Source organism: Carassius auratus, chromosome 24 (assembly GCF_003368295.1).
Source record: "Carassius auratus strain Wakin chromosome 24, ASM336829v1, whole genome shotgun sequence".
NCBI lineage: Eukaryota > Metazoa > Chordata > Actinopteri > Cypriniformes > Cyprinidae > Carassius > Carassius auratus.
In genome coordinates this window covers 4,824,733-4,847,898 of record NC_039266.1, presented here as the reverse complement: position 1 = coordinate 4,847,898, position 23,166 = coordinate 4,824,733, and the positions used below count along the sequence as shown (strand labels likewise).

General features: G+C 38.9%; 1 protein-coding gene across 3 annotated transcripts in view; it reads left to right on the top strand.

Moving 5' to 3' along the window:
• The first annotated feature begins 1,010 nt into the window (after positions 1-1,010).
• The window catches only part of LOC113042162 (rho GTPase-activating protein 21-like), a 100,227-nt gene continuing 78,071 nt past the window's right edge, over positions 1,011-23,166 (top strand). Inside the window, exons 1-3 of one of the 3 annotated variants that reach the window (XM_026200769.1) lie at positions 1,011-1,303; positions 1,934-1,976; positions 2,178-2,380. In XM_026200769.1, the coding sequence (XP_026056554.1) occupies positions 2,309-2,380 (72 nt within the window). In that variant the 5' untranslated portion in view covers positions 1,011-1,303; positions 1,934-1,976; positions 2,178-2,308. Of the gene's footprint in view, positions 1,304-1,933; positions 1,977-2,177; positions 2,381-9,771; positions 12,701-23,166 lie in introns of those variants that run through there. The other 2 variants (XM_026200768.1, XM_026200767.1) reach the window with 2 other exon arrangements.

Below are 23,166 nucleotides of genomic sequence, written 5' to 3'. Positions count from 1 at the left end.
AAAAAAAAAAGTTTTCAAGAGAACAAAATGTTTACAGCATGATCTTGATAATATCTCGAAAACATTTACTGCTGGCAGTAGAACATCAACAGAATTCAAAATCAGGCTTTAAAAACAGGTTTCTAAGCCACTAGTGAATTACACAAGGACTCACACAATCCGTATTAATAAACAGTGACAGTAAGTAATTGAGCAGAGAATACATACGCATGTGCCTCTTATGTAAGAAGAAACCTTGTTGGTTGAAGTCGACCAGCATATTTGAATATCGCATCCTATTGGACAACAGGACGGCGGGCAGTCCGAAGGGGAGGGGCCTCGGAGTGACCGAACGCCAGTTAATAGTGGCAAACGTATTTAGCTGTGGGAAATCCGAGTCTTTAAGCGAGTCGGTTCGTTGGAATGATCCGTGAGCTGATTCAAAGGAACCGACTCACCAATTTACCAACGTCTCCGAGAGACTAAAATAAATAAATAAATCAACTTTTGTATTAAATAGGCTTTTAGTTAGGTAATACTAGTTGTTGTCACTATGCTATATACAAGGTTAAGGTTGTGTCAAGCCTACTGTGTTGTTCATGTCAACCCCTTTATAAATTATAGTTTTCATTAATTGTTATATTCATATTAGGCTATTTCAATTCAATTATATTTGTATAGTGCTTTATACTCCACAAATCGTTGCAAAGAAACTTTACAGGAAATGATGTGCATATGGCAGAATATTTATCTGTTTATCTACTGCTGTGAAATCCCAGTATATGACATCCTCAAACAGGATGTTTATTTTTTTATTTATATTATTTATATTTAACTATTTTAGTGGAGCTATGGTTACCATGAGAAAGTTTTGTAAGAGCCACCTATCTACAGTTCCTTTCAAGACTCTACAATTAAGTGAATAGTGAAGTTATCTCTGAACACTGTAAATCGGTTGAAATGAATCCAAATAAAGAACCGATTCAAATGAACGACTCGTCCGCGAATCGAACGTCACAAGTATCTGTCGCGCCGCCATCTGGAAGTAACCGAGATCAAACTGTTCGCGTACAAATCGTTGATACATACTTGCGCCGCGTTTTAAACGCTAGTCATTCTGCGCGTCCGTGTGAGCTAGATTCTGCGATTTCTGTGTGGTTTTTCTTTCATTATGAAGCTGCTCATTTGGCTATGGAGTACTGTAAATAATCTCTGGTCGATAGATTGAAAATCGATTGCAACGCATCGGGTATTTGGATATCAATCGTGTGTTTGGCAGAGAAACGATGCATTATGATTCCTGGTCACCTAATAAGTGGATCAGGTAGGTGTTTTACTGACCCTCTCTGTCATACTATTGTTAGATATCGTTGCCATGTCAGAAATAAAGGAAACATACAGGGAAGTGAAGATGATGGTTAGATGAGCGGAGGGCATTCAGATCGAGATGATGCTTTTATGATTGTTTACCACGCACAGTAATAAACAGTGGTAGTAAACACTCCTTGTTATTAAACAGCCTGCATGCATTCAGAGGGCAGATTTTCAGCTCATGACAGCGCGTGATGTTAAATAGCTCTCTACTGATTTAGAAACGTCTCTCAAATACTACAGCTCGCGCCATAGAAACACATGGCGCGCAGAGAGAACCGGACTCGAAATGAAAAATGGCAGGGCAGTAGGCTACTGTCAGATGACAAGCTTGCGTCGTGGCGATCTGAGCAGATCAAATCATAATTCTGCTAAATCATCTCAATAATGTAGTCTGACATTACCTGAATATCCGAATATTTGAGTTTTCTATTCATAATTTTGTTTTCTATCCTGCTGATTTACTATGCTATATAGTTTACCATTCTCTACTGTACATTTTCATTTGTTGTACTATTCTATTCTATAGCTTACCTTATTCTATGTTCTCAATAGTATGTATTTATCTTTATTTTACCTTCAGAATATGGGAAAGGCTTTGAAGACGGTGCTTGCTAAACTTAAAAGTAAACACTTTCAAATCTCTTACTCTGTTCTGATGTACTCTCTTCTCTAAAAATTAATTGTTATGCCATTTTGCAAGCTTTTTCTGAATACTAATAATAAAGTGTTGAACAGTTCTACAGTTCCATACTCTACTAATGGCCCTGTTGGTAATATTGACTGGGGTAGATCTCCTGTCTTCAGTAACCTTTCTTTGGTCGCAGGATCTTACAGTGGACAGGCATGAAGAGATTGGATGGTGTGGATTAGATCATTGGGAATATATCGCTTCTATTTCTATCATCTCAATGTTGGGCTCCAGAGGACCTCTGCCTTTGTGCTCTGAAATGAAATAATGGCAACGCATTGGGCTGCATCAAAGCACCAAGATGAGAAGAAAAATCCAGCCGGGTCGTCAGTTTTCGAGGTAAGTCATTCTGTTGCTTTAAGAGAAATGTGAAAGCACAATTAAAAGGATATCAAGGCCTGCTCCATCTACAGCTCATGACAGGACAAGTGCTTCAGTCAGACACTCTTGGAGTCCATTAACTCAACAGGATGATTAGAACTTGTATTGATTCTTTATTTATTTATTCATTTATTCTTTTGTGCATGTTGATATTGTTTTGATTGGTCTGTTCAAACCTTAAAAAAAAAAAAAAAATATTAATAATATATGGCAACCACTTACAGGCCACTGATATTAATAAATGTTTGTACTGTGAGAAAATTAGACTTTTTTTAGTAATAAAATGGAATTTTAGAGATGGAGAACACATGGCACAGTATTATCTTGCTAGAAGCAGCCGGTGACTGTTTACACTGAGACGGCAATCATAAAATGAAGTAGCCTATTTATTTTATTTGGCAAGCGCAGCCCTCACTTATCTAATCTCAGTAATGTTGTAAGGCTGCCAGTGCATAATGTCACTCTTCAGAATACTAGTGCAGTGTTGGATTTTGTGTGTCCACTCTGACATGTGGCGTTACATCATCACTGAGGACATAACGGCGTGCTGCAAACGCATTGGATTAACCTATCAGTAATGGCAATACCAGTTTGTGTGTGTGTGTGTGTGTGTGTGTCTGCGTGTGTAATCTCCATAGTAGGCTCAGGGTCTGTGGGTACAGAAGGTTGGTGGGCACAGCAGTTTGCAAACACATCAACAGACCACTTATTATGCGTCCAGAGGGATTCAGGATTGAAATTCTATGTTTATTTCTTGAACGCAGCCAGTTCTCGAAAGAGCGTGTTTACTGCGAAGGAACAGAACATTACTTTGAAGGATCAGTGCATTTCTTCAAAAGTGCAATGCATTTTGGAAGTGCCAGTGCATTTTTTTGAAGGAATGTGCATAACTTTAAATGAACAGTGCTTTTTTGCATGTTATTATTTTGTGTGGATTCACTGATAAGGTCTGAAGTTTAAAGCAGTAGGCTATTTTGAATAATGTCTTCTGAAACGCTTAACAACATTAAGGTGATGTGCACACAGAACATGTTCTTGAATTCAACTGGGATGCATTTCTATTGTTTTTGTATAAGCTAGATATGCTAGATGGAGGCGTTTGACCATTGTGCTTACTTCTTGGCGTTCAAGAAACGTGTTTCTTAAGTTAAAAGTATTTATTTGCATTTCTATACCTTGTGTTTTTCATTCCACTGCCATGGGTGTCATGTTTTTAAATGCAAAAACACTTCCCTCAGAATCACTAATCATGATGCTGTGGCACAGTTTTGGGGCCTTGGTTGTCTCAGTCCATTGCGCCTTACTGCTGCCTAGTTATAAAGTTAAACAGTAACTGAAGTTCTCAGTAGGTGCGTGAAAAGTCCCCAGCAGACTCATAAAAAAGCTTTTATCCACGCCATTAAATAATGCCTTCTTGAGTCAACGGTGTTTGAGCTTCAGTAAGCTTAAGTGTACTACCATCAGTACACTGTACTAGAGTTGTAAGATTACAGTTTAAACAGTGTGATTTACTTTTATAGTTCAATAATATTTGTTATATTTATGTATTATACAGACAGTAGCTCTGTATCAAAACCTTCTGAGCTGCCTAAATAGCCAGCTTTCTTCCGTGCCAACATCTTAACAAACTGATTCAGACACCCTACATAGGCTGTAACTCCTCTAGATATGCATATATAACTAATTGTGAATTAGTAAAATGAAGCAAAATTATGTTTCAAACCCTTCCAGCTTCCCAATTGGCAATATGTCTACAATATGCTTTTTTAAAATTCGTTCTTGGTATGCAACCTACTAGGAGAAAATGAAATGCAGTGGCATGATATCTGTCTAGTCATTCTATATAGTGCCACTGGCAAACCTAAACATTACAGTGTGTAATTGCATTGTTTATATGCATGAAAGAGTGATGTGATCCATTATTCACAGATTTGGTGTCCCTCATGGTTAATTGTGGGGTCTAATTTTGTTCGCGCCTGTGATGAAGCTTGTTTAAATCATTATCACCCTGGAGTCCTCCACTTGCTGAGTGAAACCAGTGTTCTACTTCAATAACATCACTCCCAAGACACACATAAAGATATAGGGTATGTATAGTAATATGCATCAGTTCCTTAGTCATGGAGCTTTCCTTAAGTCCTTCTTTGTAGAGCATGGACCGGTGCAGGACTGTACCTGCTCCGGTCTCTCTTGACACTTATTAGATGCCCCCAGGGGTTTATTGTGCTCGGTGGTCTCAGGTGGTCCCGTCATAATGTCCCATCTAGGTCTCCATGTCTAATGAGGGCGTCTCTTCCTGTCTGTCCCTCTCTCTCTTTGTGTCTCCCTCCCTCGGTCGCCCTGCCCCCTGTGAGGACGCCAGCATCATGGAGGGTAATTAAATCCCAGCTGCTCTCTGCTTTTACACCTCCACTCTCTCATTCACGGACATATATTCTGGTGTTCCCCAGATGAGGCCACTTTGTGGAGGCTTTAAATTCTGTGTCTCTTGTAAAGCTTGTTGAAAAGTAAATCTGACCGTTCAGAAGTTTAGGGAGTGTTAGATTTTCCTTTTTTTCCATTTGATCAAAATTGTAATATTGTGGAATATTATATATAAAAAAAAAAAAAAAAAAAAAAAAAAAAAAAAAAAAAAATATATATATATATATATATATATATATATATATATATATATATATATGTGTGTGTATATATATATAAAATTTGTTTTTATTGTAATAATATTATTATTTTTATTTATTATTATTATTAAATATATAATAATAATAATAATAATAATAATAATAATAATAATAATAATTATTATTATTATTATTATTATCATTACATTTTTTTATGTTTAGAAAGTAAAGATTAAATTCTTGATTGCAAAGATGAGTGTCACATGATACTTCAGAAATCATAGTAATATATTGATTTTGTGTTCAGCAAACATTTCCTATTCTTGCTGAAAACAGATGTGCTGTCTACTATTTTTTCTGGAAACTGTGATACTTTTTTCAGGATTCTTTGATGAATAGAATGTTCAAAAAACTGAATTTAATTAATACAACATTATTGTGACATATTATGCATTTCGTTGCCTTACATGTGCAGTGACAATAAAATTGAATCTAATCTAATCTAAATATCTTTGCTGTCATGATCAATTGAATGCATTCTTGCTGAAGAATAGTATTCATTTCTTGCATGCATCAGTATTTGGTCATATTGCAATTTTCTTCATAAGCTAATACCTGTAGCACTTGATTAATTTCAATGTTTCAGTAGTTTATATAGTATCAGCATAATGTTGGTCATCATCTACCTGGCATTGGCCACTACAAATATTACATATCAATTGGCCACTGTACAATGTGCACAGTGCACCTAGGACAAAAGCTTTTTTACACATAGTGTGGTCACACCAAATGTTGATTTGTTTAAGTTAGGTTAATAGAAGTTAATTAATAAAATCTATTTATGTCATTATTGTTAAAGGCATCCTCAGTTTACAGCATTTTTAAGTGCCTAAAACTTTGCACAGTACTTTGTAGGTTTCTTGGACTAGGACTCCTTGTGCAAACAAAAATCTCACTGGATTATTACATTTAATGTAAAGTAAACGGATATTTCCTACAGACACACTACATCAAAACAGAAATAACTGACTTGAAACCTTTTTTTTTTGTTGGTGAAAATACTAATATCCTAAGACTTTTGCACAGTATCATATATATTTTGGCTAAAGTTGGCTCTGGAATTTACTCATTCACTCGGGTTTCATGATTCAATCAATTTCTAATGAATAAAACAAATCTCTGCGCTACCGTTTCAATATCCTGTTTCATTCAGAAATACAGTGCATCATAATATAGACTTGTCTTTTAATGTTTATCTTTGAATTGTTTGCTCAAATCATTAAGCGATTGAGGTTCATGCTTTTTTAGATGTTGTGGAGACGCCCTTAACAAACTCTCCTTTTAGATCTGACCGTTGTCTCATTGAATCCAATGGAGCAAACCACAATCCAGTGTTGACAGGGCTGTTTCTGTGTGCCATCTCGGACCAGAGATTTGAGTTGCCTCTTCAGCTCTTCACCCGCTCATTCTGTTTTCATATGTATTGATTTCTGTTGTATGTTCAGAAAAACAGGCGGAGAGAGCGTTAGAAGCTGGCTCTCATTGTGTGCATGTTTGTGGATTCACCCCGTTTTCACTCCATAGTCTCTCTCTCTCATGTGAATGTGTTTCTGTCTGTGTGCGTGCCTTTGGCTTGCCCTCTATTCTAGCATATTTGGGAAATGCTCTGTTTGATGGTTTGCACAAAAGGGTTTGACGTTGATATATGGATATATTTGCCTTATGTTTTGTTTTAGAACCTGGTTTGAAGGAATTATGCAAATTAGCCAATGTCGTAAACACCCACAAAATCACTGCCGAGCACAGTATGCACAGAGCAGTTGCCTGTCTTTTCTGCCACTGTGGTTTGGATACTGGTTTCTCTGCCAGGCTTCATTGGTCAACTGGCTTCACGTCTGCTTCCTGGACCAGCATGGACACGTCCTGGTTCATTCAGCAGGGATTTAGGGAAAGTGCAGTACGATCTGAAATCTCTAATCCAGTAGATTTCCGTAAACCAAGTGTTCCAGATCCTGACCTGAAAGCTTTTTATACTGTTTGAATTTTTTTCATTTATTTATTGTTTTTCCAAGAAGTGCAATAACCATTGTAATTATTATGGTATCATTTAAAGTGTTTACAAGGTAACTTAACCATCACTCGATGAAACAAAATCTATGTTATGCTGTCTGTTCCTGTCAGCGAATGGATGCCACATTCCTCTGTCACTTTCATTTTTGTGAGTTTTCATTTGGCCAGCTGAATTTAATCGTGATAACATCTGAATGCTTTGCATAGCTTTAGCATTCATGTTCTGACCACAGCCGTCACCGTACATTAGAATTGTTCGCCTGTGCACAGTTCACACACCGTTTTTGTCAGACTCATTGCCAGATAATTTTATTTCAACGACTCGGTTTTTTGTATTTGTATCTACATCTGCATGGAAACTTTTAGATTTGAAGTAGGAAATCTCAGTCCTTTCAGTTGGTATAATGAAATTTGATTGGGATTTTGCCAGGAAGTATATGTTGCTGAGCAAGATTAAAATCAACCATTTAAATTTTAACCCTCTGAGGTCTAAGGCCGGCGACACACTGGATGCATGGCACAAGCGTCTGAGCTGCGTGGCGTGTCTGTTTTTAATTCGGCTCCCATGTTTACAGGTTAGAGCATGCAGGCTGTCTGCGTGAGACGCGCGGAACACGCGTGCATGCTAGAAATAGAACCGACACCTATTTTTCACGCGACACGCGCGTGTCGGAAGCGTTTCAAGGTAAAATATACTAGGAAAATATGTTTATATGTCATTTTGTACACACATACATATTAATTCATGATATTTTGATATTAGAAAGTCTATAGGTTGACATAAATTCAGATATAAATGTAATTTAAAAATTAAAATAAAATTATTATAGATTTTCAAATATTGCACCTGTCAAACATACTCTATTTTGCCGTCAATACTGTTAACGGTGTCCTATCAGTAGGTGTGTAAAAAAAAAAAGTTTGTAGCGTTGTCATGAAGACAAGAGCCTGGATTTTCAGCGGCCTCTCTCTATGTCACCTACAGCAGCAGCAGTGCGCCAGCGCCACGTGCAGGCACGCTTCAGGTGTGTAAAGACACAGAAAACGCGAAGCAGCCACCACACTTCTGGCAGGCAGCAGAGACGCCACGCATCCAGTGTGTCACCGGCCTAAGGGTATTTTTGGGGCCTGGAGAAGTTTTGTCATGCCCTGACATTTTTGTTTTTTTCAGTTGCTTATAAACATCTAAATGGCTAAAGTCAGTAGGGTAGGCGAGTAGGCATCAACTATCATGAATATCATTGTGATTTACACCTGAGAAGACAAAGGCCTGAATAATGAGCTGCATAATGAGCCTTTCAGTCAGCTGTGTGACTGAGAGTGAGGGGTTACAATAAATAATGTGAGGACAAAATAAATGTATAGATTTTATGTTTGTAGTTTATTTAGAATAAATTTAATTGCCCCACAACATAATTTAATATTCACTTGCGAGTTCAGTTAAACATTTTATTAGGAGCAATCAAAGCTGACTTTCAAAGCTGAATCATTTGCATCATTGCTCCAGTCACACAATCCTTCAGAAATCCTTTTAACAATCAGATTTTCTACAAAAAATAAATAAAATATTGTTATTATCATCATCATTATTATTATTATTATTATTATTATTATTATTATTAATAATGTTGAAAAGAGCTGAGAATATTTTTTCAGTTTTTTGGGGGATAAATTGAAGGAACAGCATTGTTTGTAACATTTTTTATATTTACATGTATTTGTTACATTTATATCGTTTACATCAAGCTTTTGAATGGTATAGTATCAGAAACAGAATGAGATTTATTGGCAGGAATGTTTACACACTAGGAATTTGTTTTCGTGACAGAAGCTCTGCAGTGCAACAGAATGACAGCGACAGAAAAAAAAACACATAATAAAAGAATAAAAAAAATAAAAATAAGTAGGTAAGGAATGACAATGTACATTCCTTACCTACAGTAGTAGTGTATATTGTTATTGAAACTTCATAATGTTTCACTTGATTATACATTTAGTCAGGAATTATAGATTGAAAAAAGTCTAACTAGTAAAATGTTTACACGTTATGTGAAAACTAGTACAAGTATATAAATAAATAAAAAGGGACTTACTCATGTTTATGATCTCTGCTGAATAATGTGCTTCATTCTTTTTTTTCTGAGGAAATCTCAAATCCTGAGGTAATCCACATCCCATCTTCTTAGGGTGAATTATGTCTTATTCCTCTAATTGCAAAGCAAACGGTAAAATAAAATAAAAAACTTGAACGGTCTCGCTGCTTTTTCTTCTGTGTGGGTGTATTCAAGCCGCGCGCTTCAGTTTGAATCTGAATAGCGCGTTCAGCGCGGGGGCGTGGTCACATTAGATATAATGAAGGGAGACATGAAAAACGGACATCGCCTTGTTTTCATATGGATTACTTTATCACAGAATATTTGTTTTCGGCAGCACTTGGTTAGTTTAAAACTAGACATGTCAAGCTTTCTATAGATATCTCTGTCATGTCTCTTCCTTGATTATTCACGGAGTTACAGTTCATTTTAATGACGTGTTTGTACATGACGATCAGCGCAGACAAAGGCTTCAGACAGCACACCTTGTTTGTTATCTTTATTTTATAAGTGCACAAAGTTTTGTTGTTATTATGTCTGTATAGAAAATAAAGTAGACCCTTTACAGATTTGATTGATGTATTGCTCTTATCTGTACGATCAAAACTGGAAGTGTAATTAAAGTTATTTTCTGGGTTATTAGGAGAAAATGACTTATAGCGCGTATACACGTTAATCGACTCCAAAGGGTAAAGGATAGCAGGGTAGGGTTTGAATTAGGGCTGGGGTCAGACTTGAACTAATTTTAGGGGTTACTAATGCTTTGGCAGTAGTCTTGGCATCAGAATGCATGCCCACAGTCAGCTCACATAGTGTTGGGAGCATATAGGCTTCCAAAAGGGCAACAGCTAGTTGAAAACACTGGTTCCAGTCTAACTGGCTGGTTTCTGGACAGTCACTCCACCTGGAAAGAAAAATTGTGTATAAAGATTCTAGGTTGGACCAAAATTTGATTGGGCAGTGAATTTGCTGAAGTTTGCCAGATCTTTTCCATTCTAAGTGGCTGGCTTTGGAAAAAATATGCTAAAATGTGAACCACACATATGAACAAAAGTATTAGGAGTTGAGGTTAGTACTGTTTGTTTGACAAAAATATTGTGCCAGTACCAACAAAAGATGTTGATCAAGAAATGTCACAATCACCTACTGCAGATAACCAGAATTTCTCAAAGAAGTGTTCCATGCAGTGTGGCATAGTTTTTGTAGGCTTTCAGTTTTTATGTCTTCTCTGGACACGTTAATAGCTGTATCTCATCAGCTGAGTTGTTTTCTATCTGAACTCAAGAGTCATGTGATAAGTTTATGTCACATCAGTCAACGTCTGGATGGCCCACCCACACGTCCTGTGTGTTTTTTTTCCTCTGGAGATTTAGCAGCCCATCATTGATTTGTTCTTTTGATGTGTGCAGTGTCAGAGTGAGAGCTTCACTACCGTTCACTATTGATTTAATCTGACTGGCCCCTGGGCTGGTTGGAATGGGTCAGAATATGAGGTTGTGGATCCTGGACTTATCCATTCACTGTAAAGGGGAAGATTTACAGTTAATTAATGAAAGAAGGGTTGATATATTGATCGTTTTAAGGATCTGGCAATTGATGAAAATGAAATTGACTTTGTTTAGTTACTTGATTGTTCCTCGGCCTGTTATATCACCTCCAAGAATGTTGCAACACTTTGGGGTATGTTTCAGTGTTTGTGCTGGTTCTCGCAGTGCCTAGAGGAAACACCATACCCAAAGGATGGAGGTTTTTGAGTGTAATAGAATGATGTGTTTCTCCGGCATGTGTTTATTCAGCACTACGGATGAGGCCCTGGTCTGCACATTGGGAGTTTGGCCCAACTGACCTGCACAACACGAGTGTGTATATAGCCTTGACCTGCCCTGAGATCCTTCATGTGTGGCTTCATCAATCTGCTCCACATCTTCATGTAATCTTCCACATCTATGCTTTGAATTTCATGTTACTGCAGCCTTTTATTGCAGTCCAGCATAAATTTTATGCAGAGCCAAGAATAACCTAACACAGTTGTCGGTCCCTGGTGCATTGCTCTGGTTTTACTCGCTCAGGTTTGACCTAGTATCCTAAAGCTTCTCTGAAAAAAAAAAAGCCCTCTCCATGGTAGTGCCTGTCTACTGAACCTGTCCTTCTAAACAGCATCTAATCAGCACTCTTCATTTAGCCTCAGACTCTAATGTGGTTCTGGCTGCCAACTCTCTCTGTCTGATTGACAGTTGGCATTTGGATGTTATTAAAATTGCATGTGTGGAACCGATCTGCTGACAGTTGGATTCCTTTTGTGGTCGGTGCATTTCTGAGCCAAGATCTGGAAAATCCAGCCAGATTCACCTTGGGACTGCTTTGCTACACCAGTACTTTGGATATAAGAGATTGAAAGTTTACAGTATCATTGCATATCTGTCAGATGTGTAGATGCCCCTCTATCAAAGCATTTTGCAAGCATGGGGCATTGGCCATCCAGGAGCTGTGCTAGGGTGTCCTGATTGGTTGTCAGTGCATTGCTACAGTATTCTGTCTGTTAGAGTGTTAGCCACAGAATTGCTATATGTGCACGGAGCTCACTTCTAACGAGCTGATTATCTGAATCAGGTGTGTTAACAAAGAGAAACGTGTGAAATATGCAGTGGGGTGCGAGGACTGGAATTGAGAACCGCTGAATTATAGTGATGATTAACATTCACAAACACCAATATTAAAATTGGTCGGAGTCGCACATGTTCTATGTAGTTCAGCCCACTCCATCCCGAAAGCATCTTCACAAACTTGCTGCAATCCAGTGGCATGTTCTATGAAGCAAATCTCCTGTTTTGTTTCAACCCCATTCTTCTGTTTCTGCAATGCGTGAGAGGATTGCAGTGTTTCTTTAAAGCAGTAGGGAATCTAGAGTTCTCTGGGATGTGATTTGTCTTTTGCAGTCCCATCTCTCTCATCCAGGGGTTAAGCCTGCTGCAGCAGTGCTACCTGACTCAGCACCGCAAGAAGACGAACAGATGGAGCGATCGAGTCATAGAGCGAAGAGGGAGAGACTGATTACTCTTAAATACTAAGCACTAGAGGAGAAACAAGCCTCCTTCCTCGTGTCATCACCTTCATCTTATTTGGAAGTCTCTCTTTGGAGTTGCGGACGTATTGGTGGATTTCTTGTGTTTTGGTGGTCGTTTGCATTATTAATCCAGCACTAATGAGCTGTGGAAAGGGATGCGGTTAGCTGATGGAGTGCCTGCTGGGCACACAGATGGGCTCAGACGCGACGCTCTCACTTCCTCATGCCCCCCATCACCTTTGTGCCCAGAGCAGGCTCCAAGGGATCAACCGGAGAGCCCGGTGATAAAAGATCTTGGGGGACAGGTGGGCACAGAGGTACTGTCTGAGTCAGGACTAATGACATGGCTCATCTAAGAGTTCTGGACTGCATGGTCAGCCGCAAATGGAGTCGGATATGTGACCTTTACTGTGCGTTTAACAGTCAGGTCTGTGCAGCTTTTCTCCATCTGTACTGCAGTGTGCATGAAATTAATTTTAGCGAGCATGTCTTTTTAAGATGCACAGTATCTCCCTTCAAAGAGTCGCATTGTTCTGCAGATATTCATAGTTCCTTGTTCTGACCCTGGCAGCCCTCTCTATGTCTTATCTCATGGAAATGCTTGTCTGATACCAAGAATAACTTGGTGTATTCCTGCAGTGTGGGAATGCAGAACTGGTTGCTTGGGGATGTCGGATTTCACAGAGTACTCGTGACTGATCCCTGGTGCTTTGTAGATTTTTTTTTTTTTTTTTTTAATAATGCTGTTTATTTTTGATCTGTTTATATTTATATTAAGATGAATGTTTTTATCATGTGCACTTGGTAGCGTTAGCTTAATGTCAAAAAAAAGAAGAAAGGAAAACCTTCAGAAATGACTTATTTTCACTGAAATGTTAGGACTGCCAATAAAATCCCTTTCATCAATGTTTTATTCAGTTACTTTTTAAAAAAGAAAATCAGCAATCTGTTTAAAGTGCATACTATTTTTTTTTTTTTCATTACTCAGAGCATAATACATGCACTACTCAGTGACTCTTGTATTTTGTTTGTTTATAATATTGAATGATATTTTGTATAATGGGAGTTAAAAAGAGCACATTTATAGATGTTGATTAAGGGGTAACTTGAGGAAACAAATAAAAAGTCTCATACGACTGGTTTAACATTGCATGAGTAGAAGACTAATATAAATATGCATAATATTTTTGCACATCATATAACAATAGTTTAGCAGTATGAGCTTCTTATGTGCCATTTTATACAGTAATTCCATGCACTTGTCTGCTGTAAGTGTGCAGATGAAATACAAGACTACATAGGAACACTTAATGCATTATCTTAGTAATTATAATCGACTGCAATGCTTTTTACATTCCAAAAAAGCAGCACATTATACTTCAGTCCCTTCTTTGGCACTAGTAAAATGAAAAACCCTAGCACACAGCTGGTGCAGCTTTCTTGTATGTGTGTGAGTGTGTGTGTGTGCATATATCTCTGGCTTCATTTCAAAGTTCATTTGGCACGGAACTCATAGACAGACAAGTGAGAGACTGTAATCATTGTCCAGCTCTGTCTTTCTGTGTGATCTGAGACGTGGGTCATGCTGTGTCGACTCTAACTCAGCAGTGCCTTCTTGCTTTGCCCCTTGAACTAATTTAATTTTAGCTCTGCTGAAACGGTTTGCAAGCATGCAGGACTGACGGGCCTCTGTTTGGAGCCGTGAACGCAGTCTTTGTGCTAAAGCCTGTGGTATGATATTCAGTATTCACACTCCAGCACCTGGTCATCTGGTGGAAAAAGTGACCGTCCCACGCTGGGTAAATCCTTAACCTTCCAGAAGGGCCAAAATCTGTTCGAAGAGTGTCCCGTTGTGGTGTTTTTGTCTTAACTCAGTTCATTGTGGTTAAATGAGCATGCCTGCTAGTCTCATCATTACCACAACCGATCGTATCCATCATAAAGCGTATTAATAATTCATAGCGGCCCAGCAGAGAAGATCCCAATTATATTGGTCTTTGGGAGCATCTGTGGAGGCCCAGGGGATTCTAATTGGCCCACCTGCTCCGCTAAGGGGGGGACTCCAGCTCTTTGTGTGACTACGACCCTAGTTCACGCTCGCATCACACCCGCCCTGACAATACACCCTGGAGAAATGTATAGAGCATGTGAAGAGGATCTGAAGGGAATTAAAGCATTAGAGAAAGACTCCAGACTGAGCTGGTTTACTTTCACTGGGGCTGTATGTCTGTACTAATGATACTGCCTGTGGGCTTCACCTTCTGTACTTCTGAGATCGGTCTTGCTTCTGGCTTCTCGCCCATTCACAGACTGTCTGATACACATTGCATGTGGTACTAGGGAGTAACTAACTAAGAATAGAAATGCAACTAACTTAACTGCATTTCTCAGTAGTATGACTGTAGACGGTATATTGCTGTTTTTATAATACTGTATTGCACTCAGCTTTTTAGCAGAGTTGACTAAGGTAATAATCTCATACTCTCAGCTATCCTGCATCTGAATATGCGTACTTCCCTACTATATAGTAAAACAGTTAATGAAGTCAGTATCATGTCCAAATTAATAGTATTTTTAAAACAATAGACAGATGACATGCTACTTCTGAGGAGTTTCTGAAGAGCACATGACACTTTGCTATCCCATGAGGCCATTGGAGAGATTTGTGAATGGCATTGAAGCAACACAACTGACTCCTGTGTAACTAACATGGCAGATGTAATACATCTTGATTAAATTCATTTTACAAACATTTATATTATGTAATTGGAAACTTTGTTCCTCATCAGTATGCAATTGTGGATGCAAGTTTAAATCGCCCACTCACTTAAACAATGCATTGGAAATTTGATTCATTTTAATGAATCAATTCATTCATATTGTAATTTAGATGGGTAATTTATATACTGGTAAAATTTTTACAGTCATTTTACATAACAATAAAATATTTGCTTGTCATCAGTATACTTTTGACTCACTTGAATATTGTTTCATCTTTATTAGTGAAATTAAACATATATATATATATATATATATATATATATATATATATATATATATATATATATAATATATACATTGTTGTTGTTTTTTTCTCGCAGTGAATTGGCTCATGCTGCCCAGTATCAGTTTGGTATCGGTGCATTTTATGAGTGCAATATCAGACCGATATAATTGGTATTGGTGCTTATCTAACTATACATTTTCAGGCTGCATTTACAAAGAAGAGTTAGTCACTAGATTAAGTAAAGCTTGCAGCTTCATAGATCCTTACCACTCAATCTTTGAAAGTTTCTCTCAGTTTTGTTTGAGACACCTAATATTCTTTGATTTCAAAATTTTTGTGGAGCAGCTGACTTCAACTTTAACTTGATCTCTGATGGGAAAACCGGAAAGCCCGCTAGCGGTGTCCACTCAGAGAGAACAGATAGGAATCTGTTTGAGGAAGAGATGGATTAAGGTATCAAAGACAGATTGTCCATGGATAACCAACATTTTCTGACATAATTTCACTCCACCCGGTCCCAGGAGAGAATTCCCTGTCCGTTTATTTTATCCTGATTCCTGGGAAGAGTAATAGCTAGAGAAGCGCCTCTGCTGCTGTGATAAAGAGGAATTCAGAACCACACAATCGCATCCATTGACATGAAAATGGTATCCTAAAGCCTCCAGATCAGCTGCAGTAGAGCTTTTGGCTAAGACACTTTGGTTTGGTTGCCAGTATTTGACACAGTATAGAGGTCACTGCATATATGACTGATTTTTGCAGGCCTGCTTTATGTGTCATTTCCTTTCTGACTCGGGTTCAAGAACTTAAGCTATGTGCAGTGCAGCTGGTTTTTGATGCAGTAGTTGATTAGGTATTTGCTTAAAATGTGTAAAAAACTCCTCAACAACCCATAATAAACAAATAAGTAAAACTTTTTACATGTTTAACCGTACATTTTAGTCTGTAACAAGTAGAAATAGTTGTTGTAGTTAGAGTGCTTACTGTAACCAACAATACATGGACTGGGCAACATGTAATGCATGCTTTCTGTATAGAAGTGTGTGTACAGTTAGTTAGTTAGTCCTGATTTTACTCATATTGACACTGTCCAACACAGTACATTACCATATGCAGTGAAAATCAATATGTGCTAATGCACCCCAAATACTCTGTCCATACTGTTGTGCCTGTCCTATCATGACATGGAACTGCTGCCTCCAAAAATGCATCCTAAAATACTGCACTTATGAAAACTTAGTACAGTGTAAAATACCATGGTACAGTGATGGTATCAGTTGGCAATGCCACCAGGGCTATACTATAAAATCATATTTTGCAAAAAGCTTTGTATAGTTATTAAACTGTGATGCATCACAACGTACATACATTCTAAAGCATACTGTATCATGAGGAACTGGTGAAACACAACCCTAAATACAATTATAATTTGATATGCACCATGGTGCTTAATGATTGCCATATTAATTAACATATTTGCACATACTTGACCATGCATACTTCAAAGAATTATCTTGGTACATGTCCAATTGATATAATCATGCAAACCATGTGGAAACAACACTAGGTAAATTGCTCAAACACATTTGTTGTGATTCAGAATGAATTAGTGTCTTCTAATTCAAACACACGAGTGACAATAATGCTGGAAATGCTCGTCTGTGTGTGTGTTCCTTTACTGTCTGCTGTTATCCGGGGTTTAACATGCTCTGAATGTGAAACAGGAGAGAGAGAGAGAGTACGTGAGATCTATTCTGTGAAACGACACGGGTCTTTTGGTGCAATGCAGGCAGGAGGAGGCGGAGCTAGAGCAGTCATCAGAGGGGCAGATTCTGGGTGGGAGGGGTTGTTTTATGACTGTGTTCCTCAAACCCCACCTCCACCCATCTATGAAGCACAAATCTCTCTCTCAATATATATACCGAATCGCTCTCTCTTAACGTACACATCACAACCACACGTCAAAGAGGAGGCAGTTACCATGGCAACAGTGTGTGGTAATGTAACATGCAGCATGAAGGGCAGAGAATCAGAACATCAGTGATGTATTACTATAACTCCACCCACTCCGCTTTTTTTTTTTAAAGCTGTAGCACTGTTAAGTGTTGACATTTCCGCTAATTTTTTTATTCGTAGTGGTCCATTTCTTCCTACTGTTTCTGAAGGCTGTTTAATGAAGTTGGTATTATCATATATATCATTGTCGTTATAAAGGTCAGAGACACCTTATTACCATGGTTTTCAAAGCATATTCTCACGGTAATGCTATAGTACTTTCTGTAAGAGAAACACTGGTAAAGCTGACAAGCCTGATTATGTTTTATAAATGGCATGATTTAGCTGTGATTGGGTGTCTGTTTTGCGTCTCTCTGCAATAAAGCTGCTGTTAATTTAAACATGTGCTGAACACTGAAGTTTGTTCACCTCATCAAAAGCGTGCAACATGGAAGATATGAAGCTGGTTTTATTTCAAAAACACACTTTATGGCTCATTGAAAATATGTCAATTGCTTGGTGATCTCGTATTGATATAAGATGGGTTGAGTTGACAGCGTGTTTTTGGTTTTGAGTGCGGTTAACGGGCCTCATCCATATGTTAGTGAGTGATGCTGCTTTCATTTGAGAGAGCACATGCATGCCAGAGATGAGTTCTCAGAGCTGGAGTATTTCCTGTCTGTGAGCCGTTTGACCCTCCCTAACACACACACACACCCACACACACACACACAAACACAGAAACAAAGAACGGCCCAGTTAAACAATGTAATAGAGTGAGATAGAGACAGTAATGAAAGCTGATAGAGGAAGAAAGTATTATGTGAGAGAGATAACCATATAAAGATAGACCGATTGAACGTGGGAGTGTATAATAGCGTCTTTATTGGGTCCAGCTGGGCTGGGGTGTGGTCATCGGCTGAGAGACCCGCGGAGCTCAGAGTGGAGCTACAGTCAGAGTTTCTGAGCCCGCTGCCAAACGGAGTGTGTTTCTGTGTGTGTGAACTGACTTGACTGCGCAGGAGGGCAAAAAACGCTGTGGCATCTATTTACATAGAATAAGCCACTTGACTGTCCCATAACGCCTTGGTGCTTAATGGCGTCTGCACTAATGCTAGTACTGACAAGTCTGAACATGTCCCTTGTAACAGTCGATGTTGTGCAGGGAGTTTTATGACCTACTCTGGGCAGGCAGGTCAGCTGTCATACGGCATGTCCTGTTGTGTGATTTGGCTGCCTTGGGCCTGCAGTGTCCCACCCTAAATTGCTACTTGCGTGTTAGTTGCTTCTAACCCTGCTGATCTTGCACTGTAACGTGCTTTTTCTGGGATAATTAATTTGTTTAATTGGTTTTTCTGTAGGCCAAGGGTTTTTTTTTGGGGGGGGGGGGGGGGTCTTTTCAAACTGCATTTAACGGCAGGTTACCTGGGTTATAAGAGACCCTATTCTGAAGCTGGGTTAGTCTTCTTTTGTGGCGTTAACCCTGCATTGTGGTGCCAAACTTGTGTAAAACAATGATATGGCTAGAGTCTTAGCAGCTGACAGCCACATGGTTAACCAGGGGGTTTGAGTGTAAAACGTCAGTTTTATGAGAACCCAGGGATGTTTATTATCCTGGGTAAATTGTGAGCAGTGTGAATGTCAAAACTGAAGCAACATAACCCAGGCTTCAGGTATCGGGTGACCCAGGTAACTATTTCAAGTGTGAAAAGCCATTTTTGGTATCAGTTTATCGGGGTTGTGTATTAGGGGTGCTCCGATCACGATCGGCCGATCGTTATGCGCATCTTGTCAGTAAAGCCGGTTATCTAATCAGCGGTTAATTCCATCAGGTGTGTGATTTCACATAGAGCAGCTGTTACTACACAGAACCATTGTTAATAGAGAAGATGCGCAAAAATCGTTTTTTGGCGCATCTTCTCAGTTAACAACGGCTCTGTGTAGTAACAGCCGCTCTATGTGAAATCATGCACCTGATGGAATTAACCGAGATGCACATTAACGATCGGCCGATCGTGATCGGAGAACCCCTATTGTGTATACAGAAATGAACCGAGTATGCCTTGTAAATTCCAGTTCATTTCCTAGTTTTGAACTGAGATGGCAAACAGGATGTAAAACTTCAGTTTTAATTGGAAATGTAAAGACATTTATGTAACTAGAAAGCAACTTTTGTTTACACAAACCTTATTTGGAAGTTAAAAAATGCTAAAAGCACTGAAGTTTTAGAAGAGGATGATGTATAAACTAACTTTTATAACTCAGAGTGGAAGAACACTTCCTTTCCCAGATTGCATTATCCGTGTTTGGTTCAGTAAAATTCTGTCCCTGTCATTCCAGTTCAAATTCTAAGTCAGCTTCTTAAAAAATTAGTGAAATATCAGTTTCATCGACTGATATAGTATGAATTACCATCATGACGAGTCTGTGCTTTTCACATCTTTTTCTTGTCAACTATTTAATTATATGGACTCACAGGGATTCATTCTTTTCATCTGAACAATATAGTTATGATCATATGGAATGGCATGGAGTAGGGCTGCATGATATTGGGAACAAATTTAAAAAATTCTTACGAACAAAAATGGGGTGAGCACACTTACATTCTCATTTTAAATGATTTAAACATCGACACCATCGTGTCAATTGATTAATACGCGTGAGGGAGAGAGAGCTTGTGTTGTTTGAAGACGGTGAGCATGCGGCCGGGGCTCGCTCGCTCACTCTCTCGCGTGCTCTCTCTATCTCTCTCTCCCTCTGTCTCTCTCTTTCTCTATCTCTCTCCCTCTCGTGCTCTCTCTGTCGCGCGCTCTCTCTCTCTCTGCCCTGTCAAAACTTTCACTCTATGATGGTTAAGCTGTGCAATTAATCCGCGAATCACATTCGTCAAGGGCCGGGGAGCAGCTGGCCTGTACAGTTAATAATTAACGGATCAACTACGACAGTCTACATCGCACATCCTGCGATGTGACTATCGTGGATTCGTACATCGCGATATCGATGCTTAAACGACACATCGTGCAGCCCTAGCATGGAGAGATAATTAAAATGTTTATATGTAATATCCCTTTACAGTCTGTATTTTGCAACTTACATGTAGCTGTTTTTGGTTTAGGCGTATTATGTTCTATTCTTGGAGTTTTGCCTTTTGCTAGTTTTTATTTGACAAACTTAGTAGAGAGCATCAGGAAATGATTTGTCAGGAGAGGGGAATTCAGGATTGAGCTTTTATCACCCACATTATCAGAGTGATCCAGTTTCTGTAGCACATCTGTGAACCACTACGTCACAGATATGACAGGCTTTAACATTGAATTATACATCATAGACAGAACCACAACTTTCCCAAAAGTTAAGCTTAGTGGTTTATGTTAGAATATTTGGTATGAAACCCATAGTTGCCTATGGGGGATTTAATTTCCTATCATCAAAATTTGTATCCGCTTTTGATTAGGTTAAAATCATCACTTTCTATTCAGAAGTTAAGATGAGAAAAATATATAAGAGTTGTTGGTATCGTTTAACCCTCCACACAAGCACTTGTCAATGCAGCCATCTATTGTTGTTCCCATCATGAAGAGTTTGTTTCTTCTTCTTTTTTTTTTGTTTTGACTGTGAAACAATGACTAGGATCAATGTTACCACCTCGTGGACAAACTAATAAGGTGTGTGTGTGATGTACAGAGAACACACTGTTAGAAAAATCTTCACACAAAAGTATTTATACTATGCTGATGATTATATTTACTTAATGTGCACTGTATACATACTCCAGTGTATGCATATAGATGGAAGTATATTTTGAGCTTAAGGTTTAAAGGGTTTGTTGAAGCAATAGTAATAGTGACGCTTCCTTTGGCAAACTTTACTAATTAATGCGCAGTGTATCTTGGTGACTCCCATTTAACAGATGGATTGCTTCCCCTCACAGGTATATGACTGTACATTCCTCCCTGAGTTCTTTCCTGAGTTAGTGGTTTTAAAGTGGTTATTGGATGTATTGGGTCATCAGGGAGTGAGTAAAAGTTGTGTGGTTTGGTCTCTCTGTGTGTGTGTGTGTGTGTGTGTGTGTGTGTGTGCGTGTGTGTGTGTGTGTGTGTACAGGAACCACTTGTATTCTCTCTCATTCACACAGATTTTTTGTCCCTCATTTCCTGTTCCTCTAATGTGGTCGGAACTGTGTGAAAAGTGTTTCCTAAAATCAACCTGGTGGTCTCATGACTTTTGAGCTCCTTTAAAGATTTGCTTACTTATTGTTCCTCCACCTGTGCTGTCATGTTTCGCTTTTCATCCTGGTCTGTTTATAAGGAGAATTACAGACACTGAAGTAATGGTGTGGTAATCAGGTGTGACGCAGGTGTGGGAATGTATGTCCTCTTGTGCAACGAAACTTTTCCTGACGGATCACTATAAGCTTACAGTCATCACACACACAAACACACGTATCCAGTCGCCACATTCCACTCGGCATATCTCACTAAGGGCCCCAACTGCTTTTAATCATGTGGGTCACGAGGCGGCCCAGCTGCTTTAGGTTTGGGTGGGACAGCGGAGGGAGGGGTAGACCCTAAACTCTAATAGTGAACATATTTCTTTAGACCCGACCCTCTTCTCCATATGACATCACCCTCCGCTGAGACCAGGCCTGAGCTCTGTCAAGAAAGGGAGAGTTTGCCTCAAACAGGTCTGTTTTTCACTCAGACCACTTTAAGTGTTGACGTAAAGGACTCTGTAGGTCAATGAGGAGCAATAATTAACTGTTATCATAACGGGTGTGTTCTACATGCTAATCACTGTCATGGGAAGCTCTTCCATCAGTGCAAACAACATAGCAATCCATAGATGATAAGAGTTGGAGTGTCATTTAGCAAGGTCTTAACTTTATCATTGCGACATCGTGGAGTAGACAGCCCCTCTGCAAGAGATGTGCCTCAAACATGGAAGTACAATGTAAAAAAATAAAAAAGTAATTAATTATGCATTAACGATAGGCCAATAAACGAGTAGGTCAATAAAGGAGTACTCCCAGGGATATTTAGATTCATTGGCAAAATGATTCCAGGCAACACTATGCATTTTCAAAGCTATAGTTTCACTTTATTGCTCTCTGATTTGGACCATTTGCTGACCTAACACTAACCAGTCGGATCATAAGATACTGCAAATGTCAGCATAACCAGAAAAACAATAATTTGATTAATGTTTTTATCAGCTGCGATTGCAGCATGCTACCCACAATGAGCAATGCATTTTTTATACTTGGTCTCCAGTTTTGTTATGTTCTCATTGGTCCTCAAAAAGACCCAAGATAACATTCCTTTTCAAGTCCATGATGCCCCTGCATGTGATGGATGAATTGTACAGTCTTATGGCAGCAGGTGGTGTTGCACTGAAGCATGATGAGCCTTCTGCCGAACAGGTTCCTCATTCTATTAAGCATGTCCTAGAGGAGTTGGGACATATTGTCCATGATTGTTGACAATTTGGACACCATTATTCTCTCAGAAACAAACTTCCAAGTTCCAGATCAACTCCAATGACAGAACCTGCTTTCCTGATGAGTTTATTTAGCCGGTTGGAATCTCCAGCTCTAATCCCAGTGCCCCAGCACACTTCAGCATAGATCAAGGCAATGTCAACAACAGGCAGAAAGAACATGTGAAGCATCTTGGAGCATACAACAAAGGATCTGAGCATTCACAAGAAATAGAGTCCTGTTCTAGCCTTTTGGTAGGTTTTTCTGTATTATGTCATTTCCTGAGTTGCTCATACAGGACTCTGGCTTTGTTTTTCAAAATGTAAGCTTGGGCACTGTTTTGCAGGTTACCTGGTTACTGTAGCTGAACCAGTTGACCTCTTCTGAGGGCTTATGTTTCACATAGAACATAACT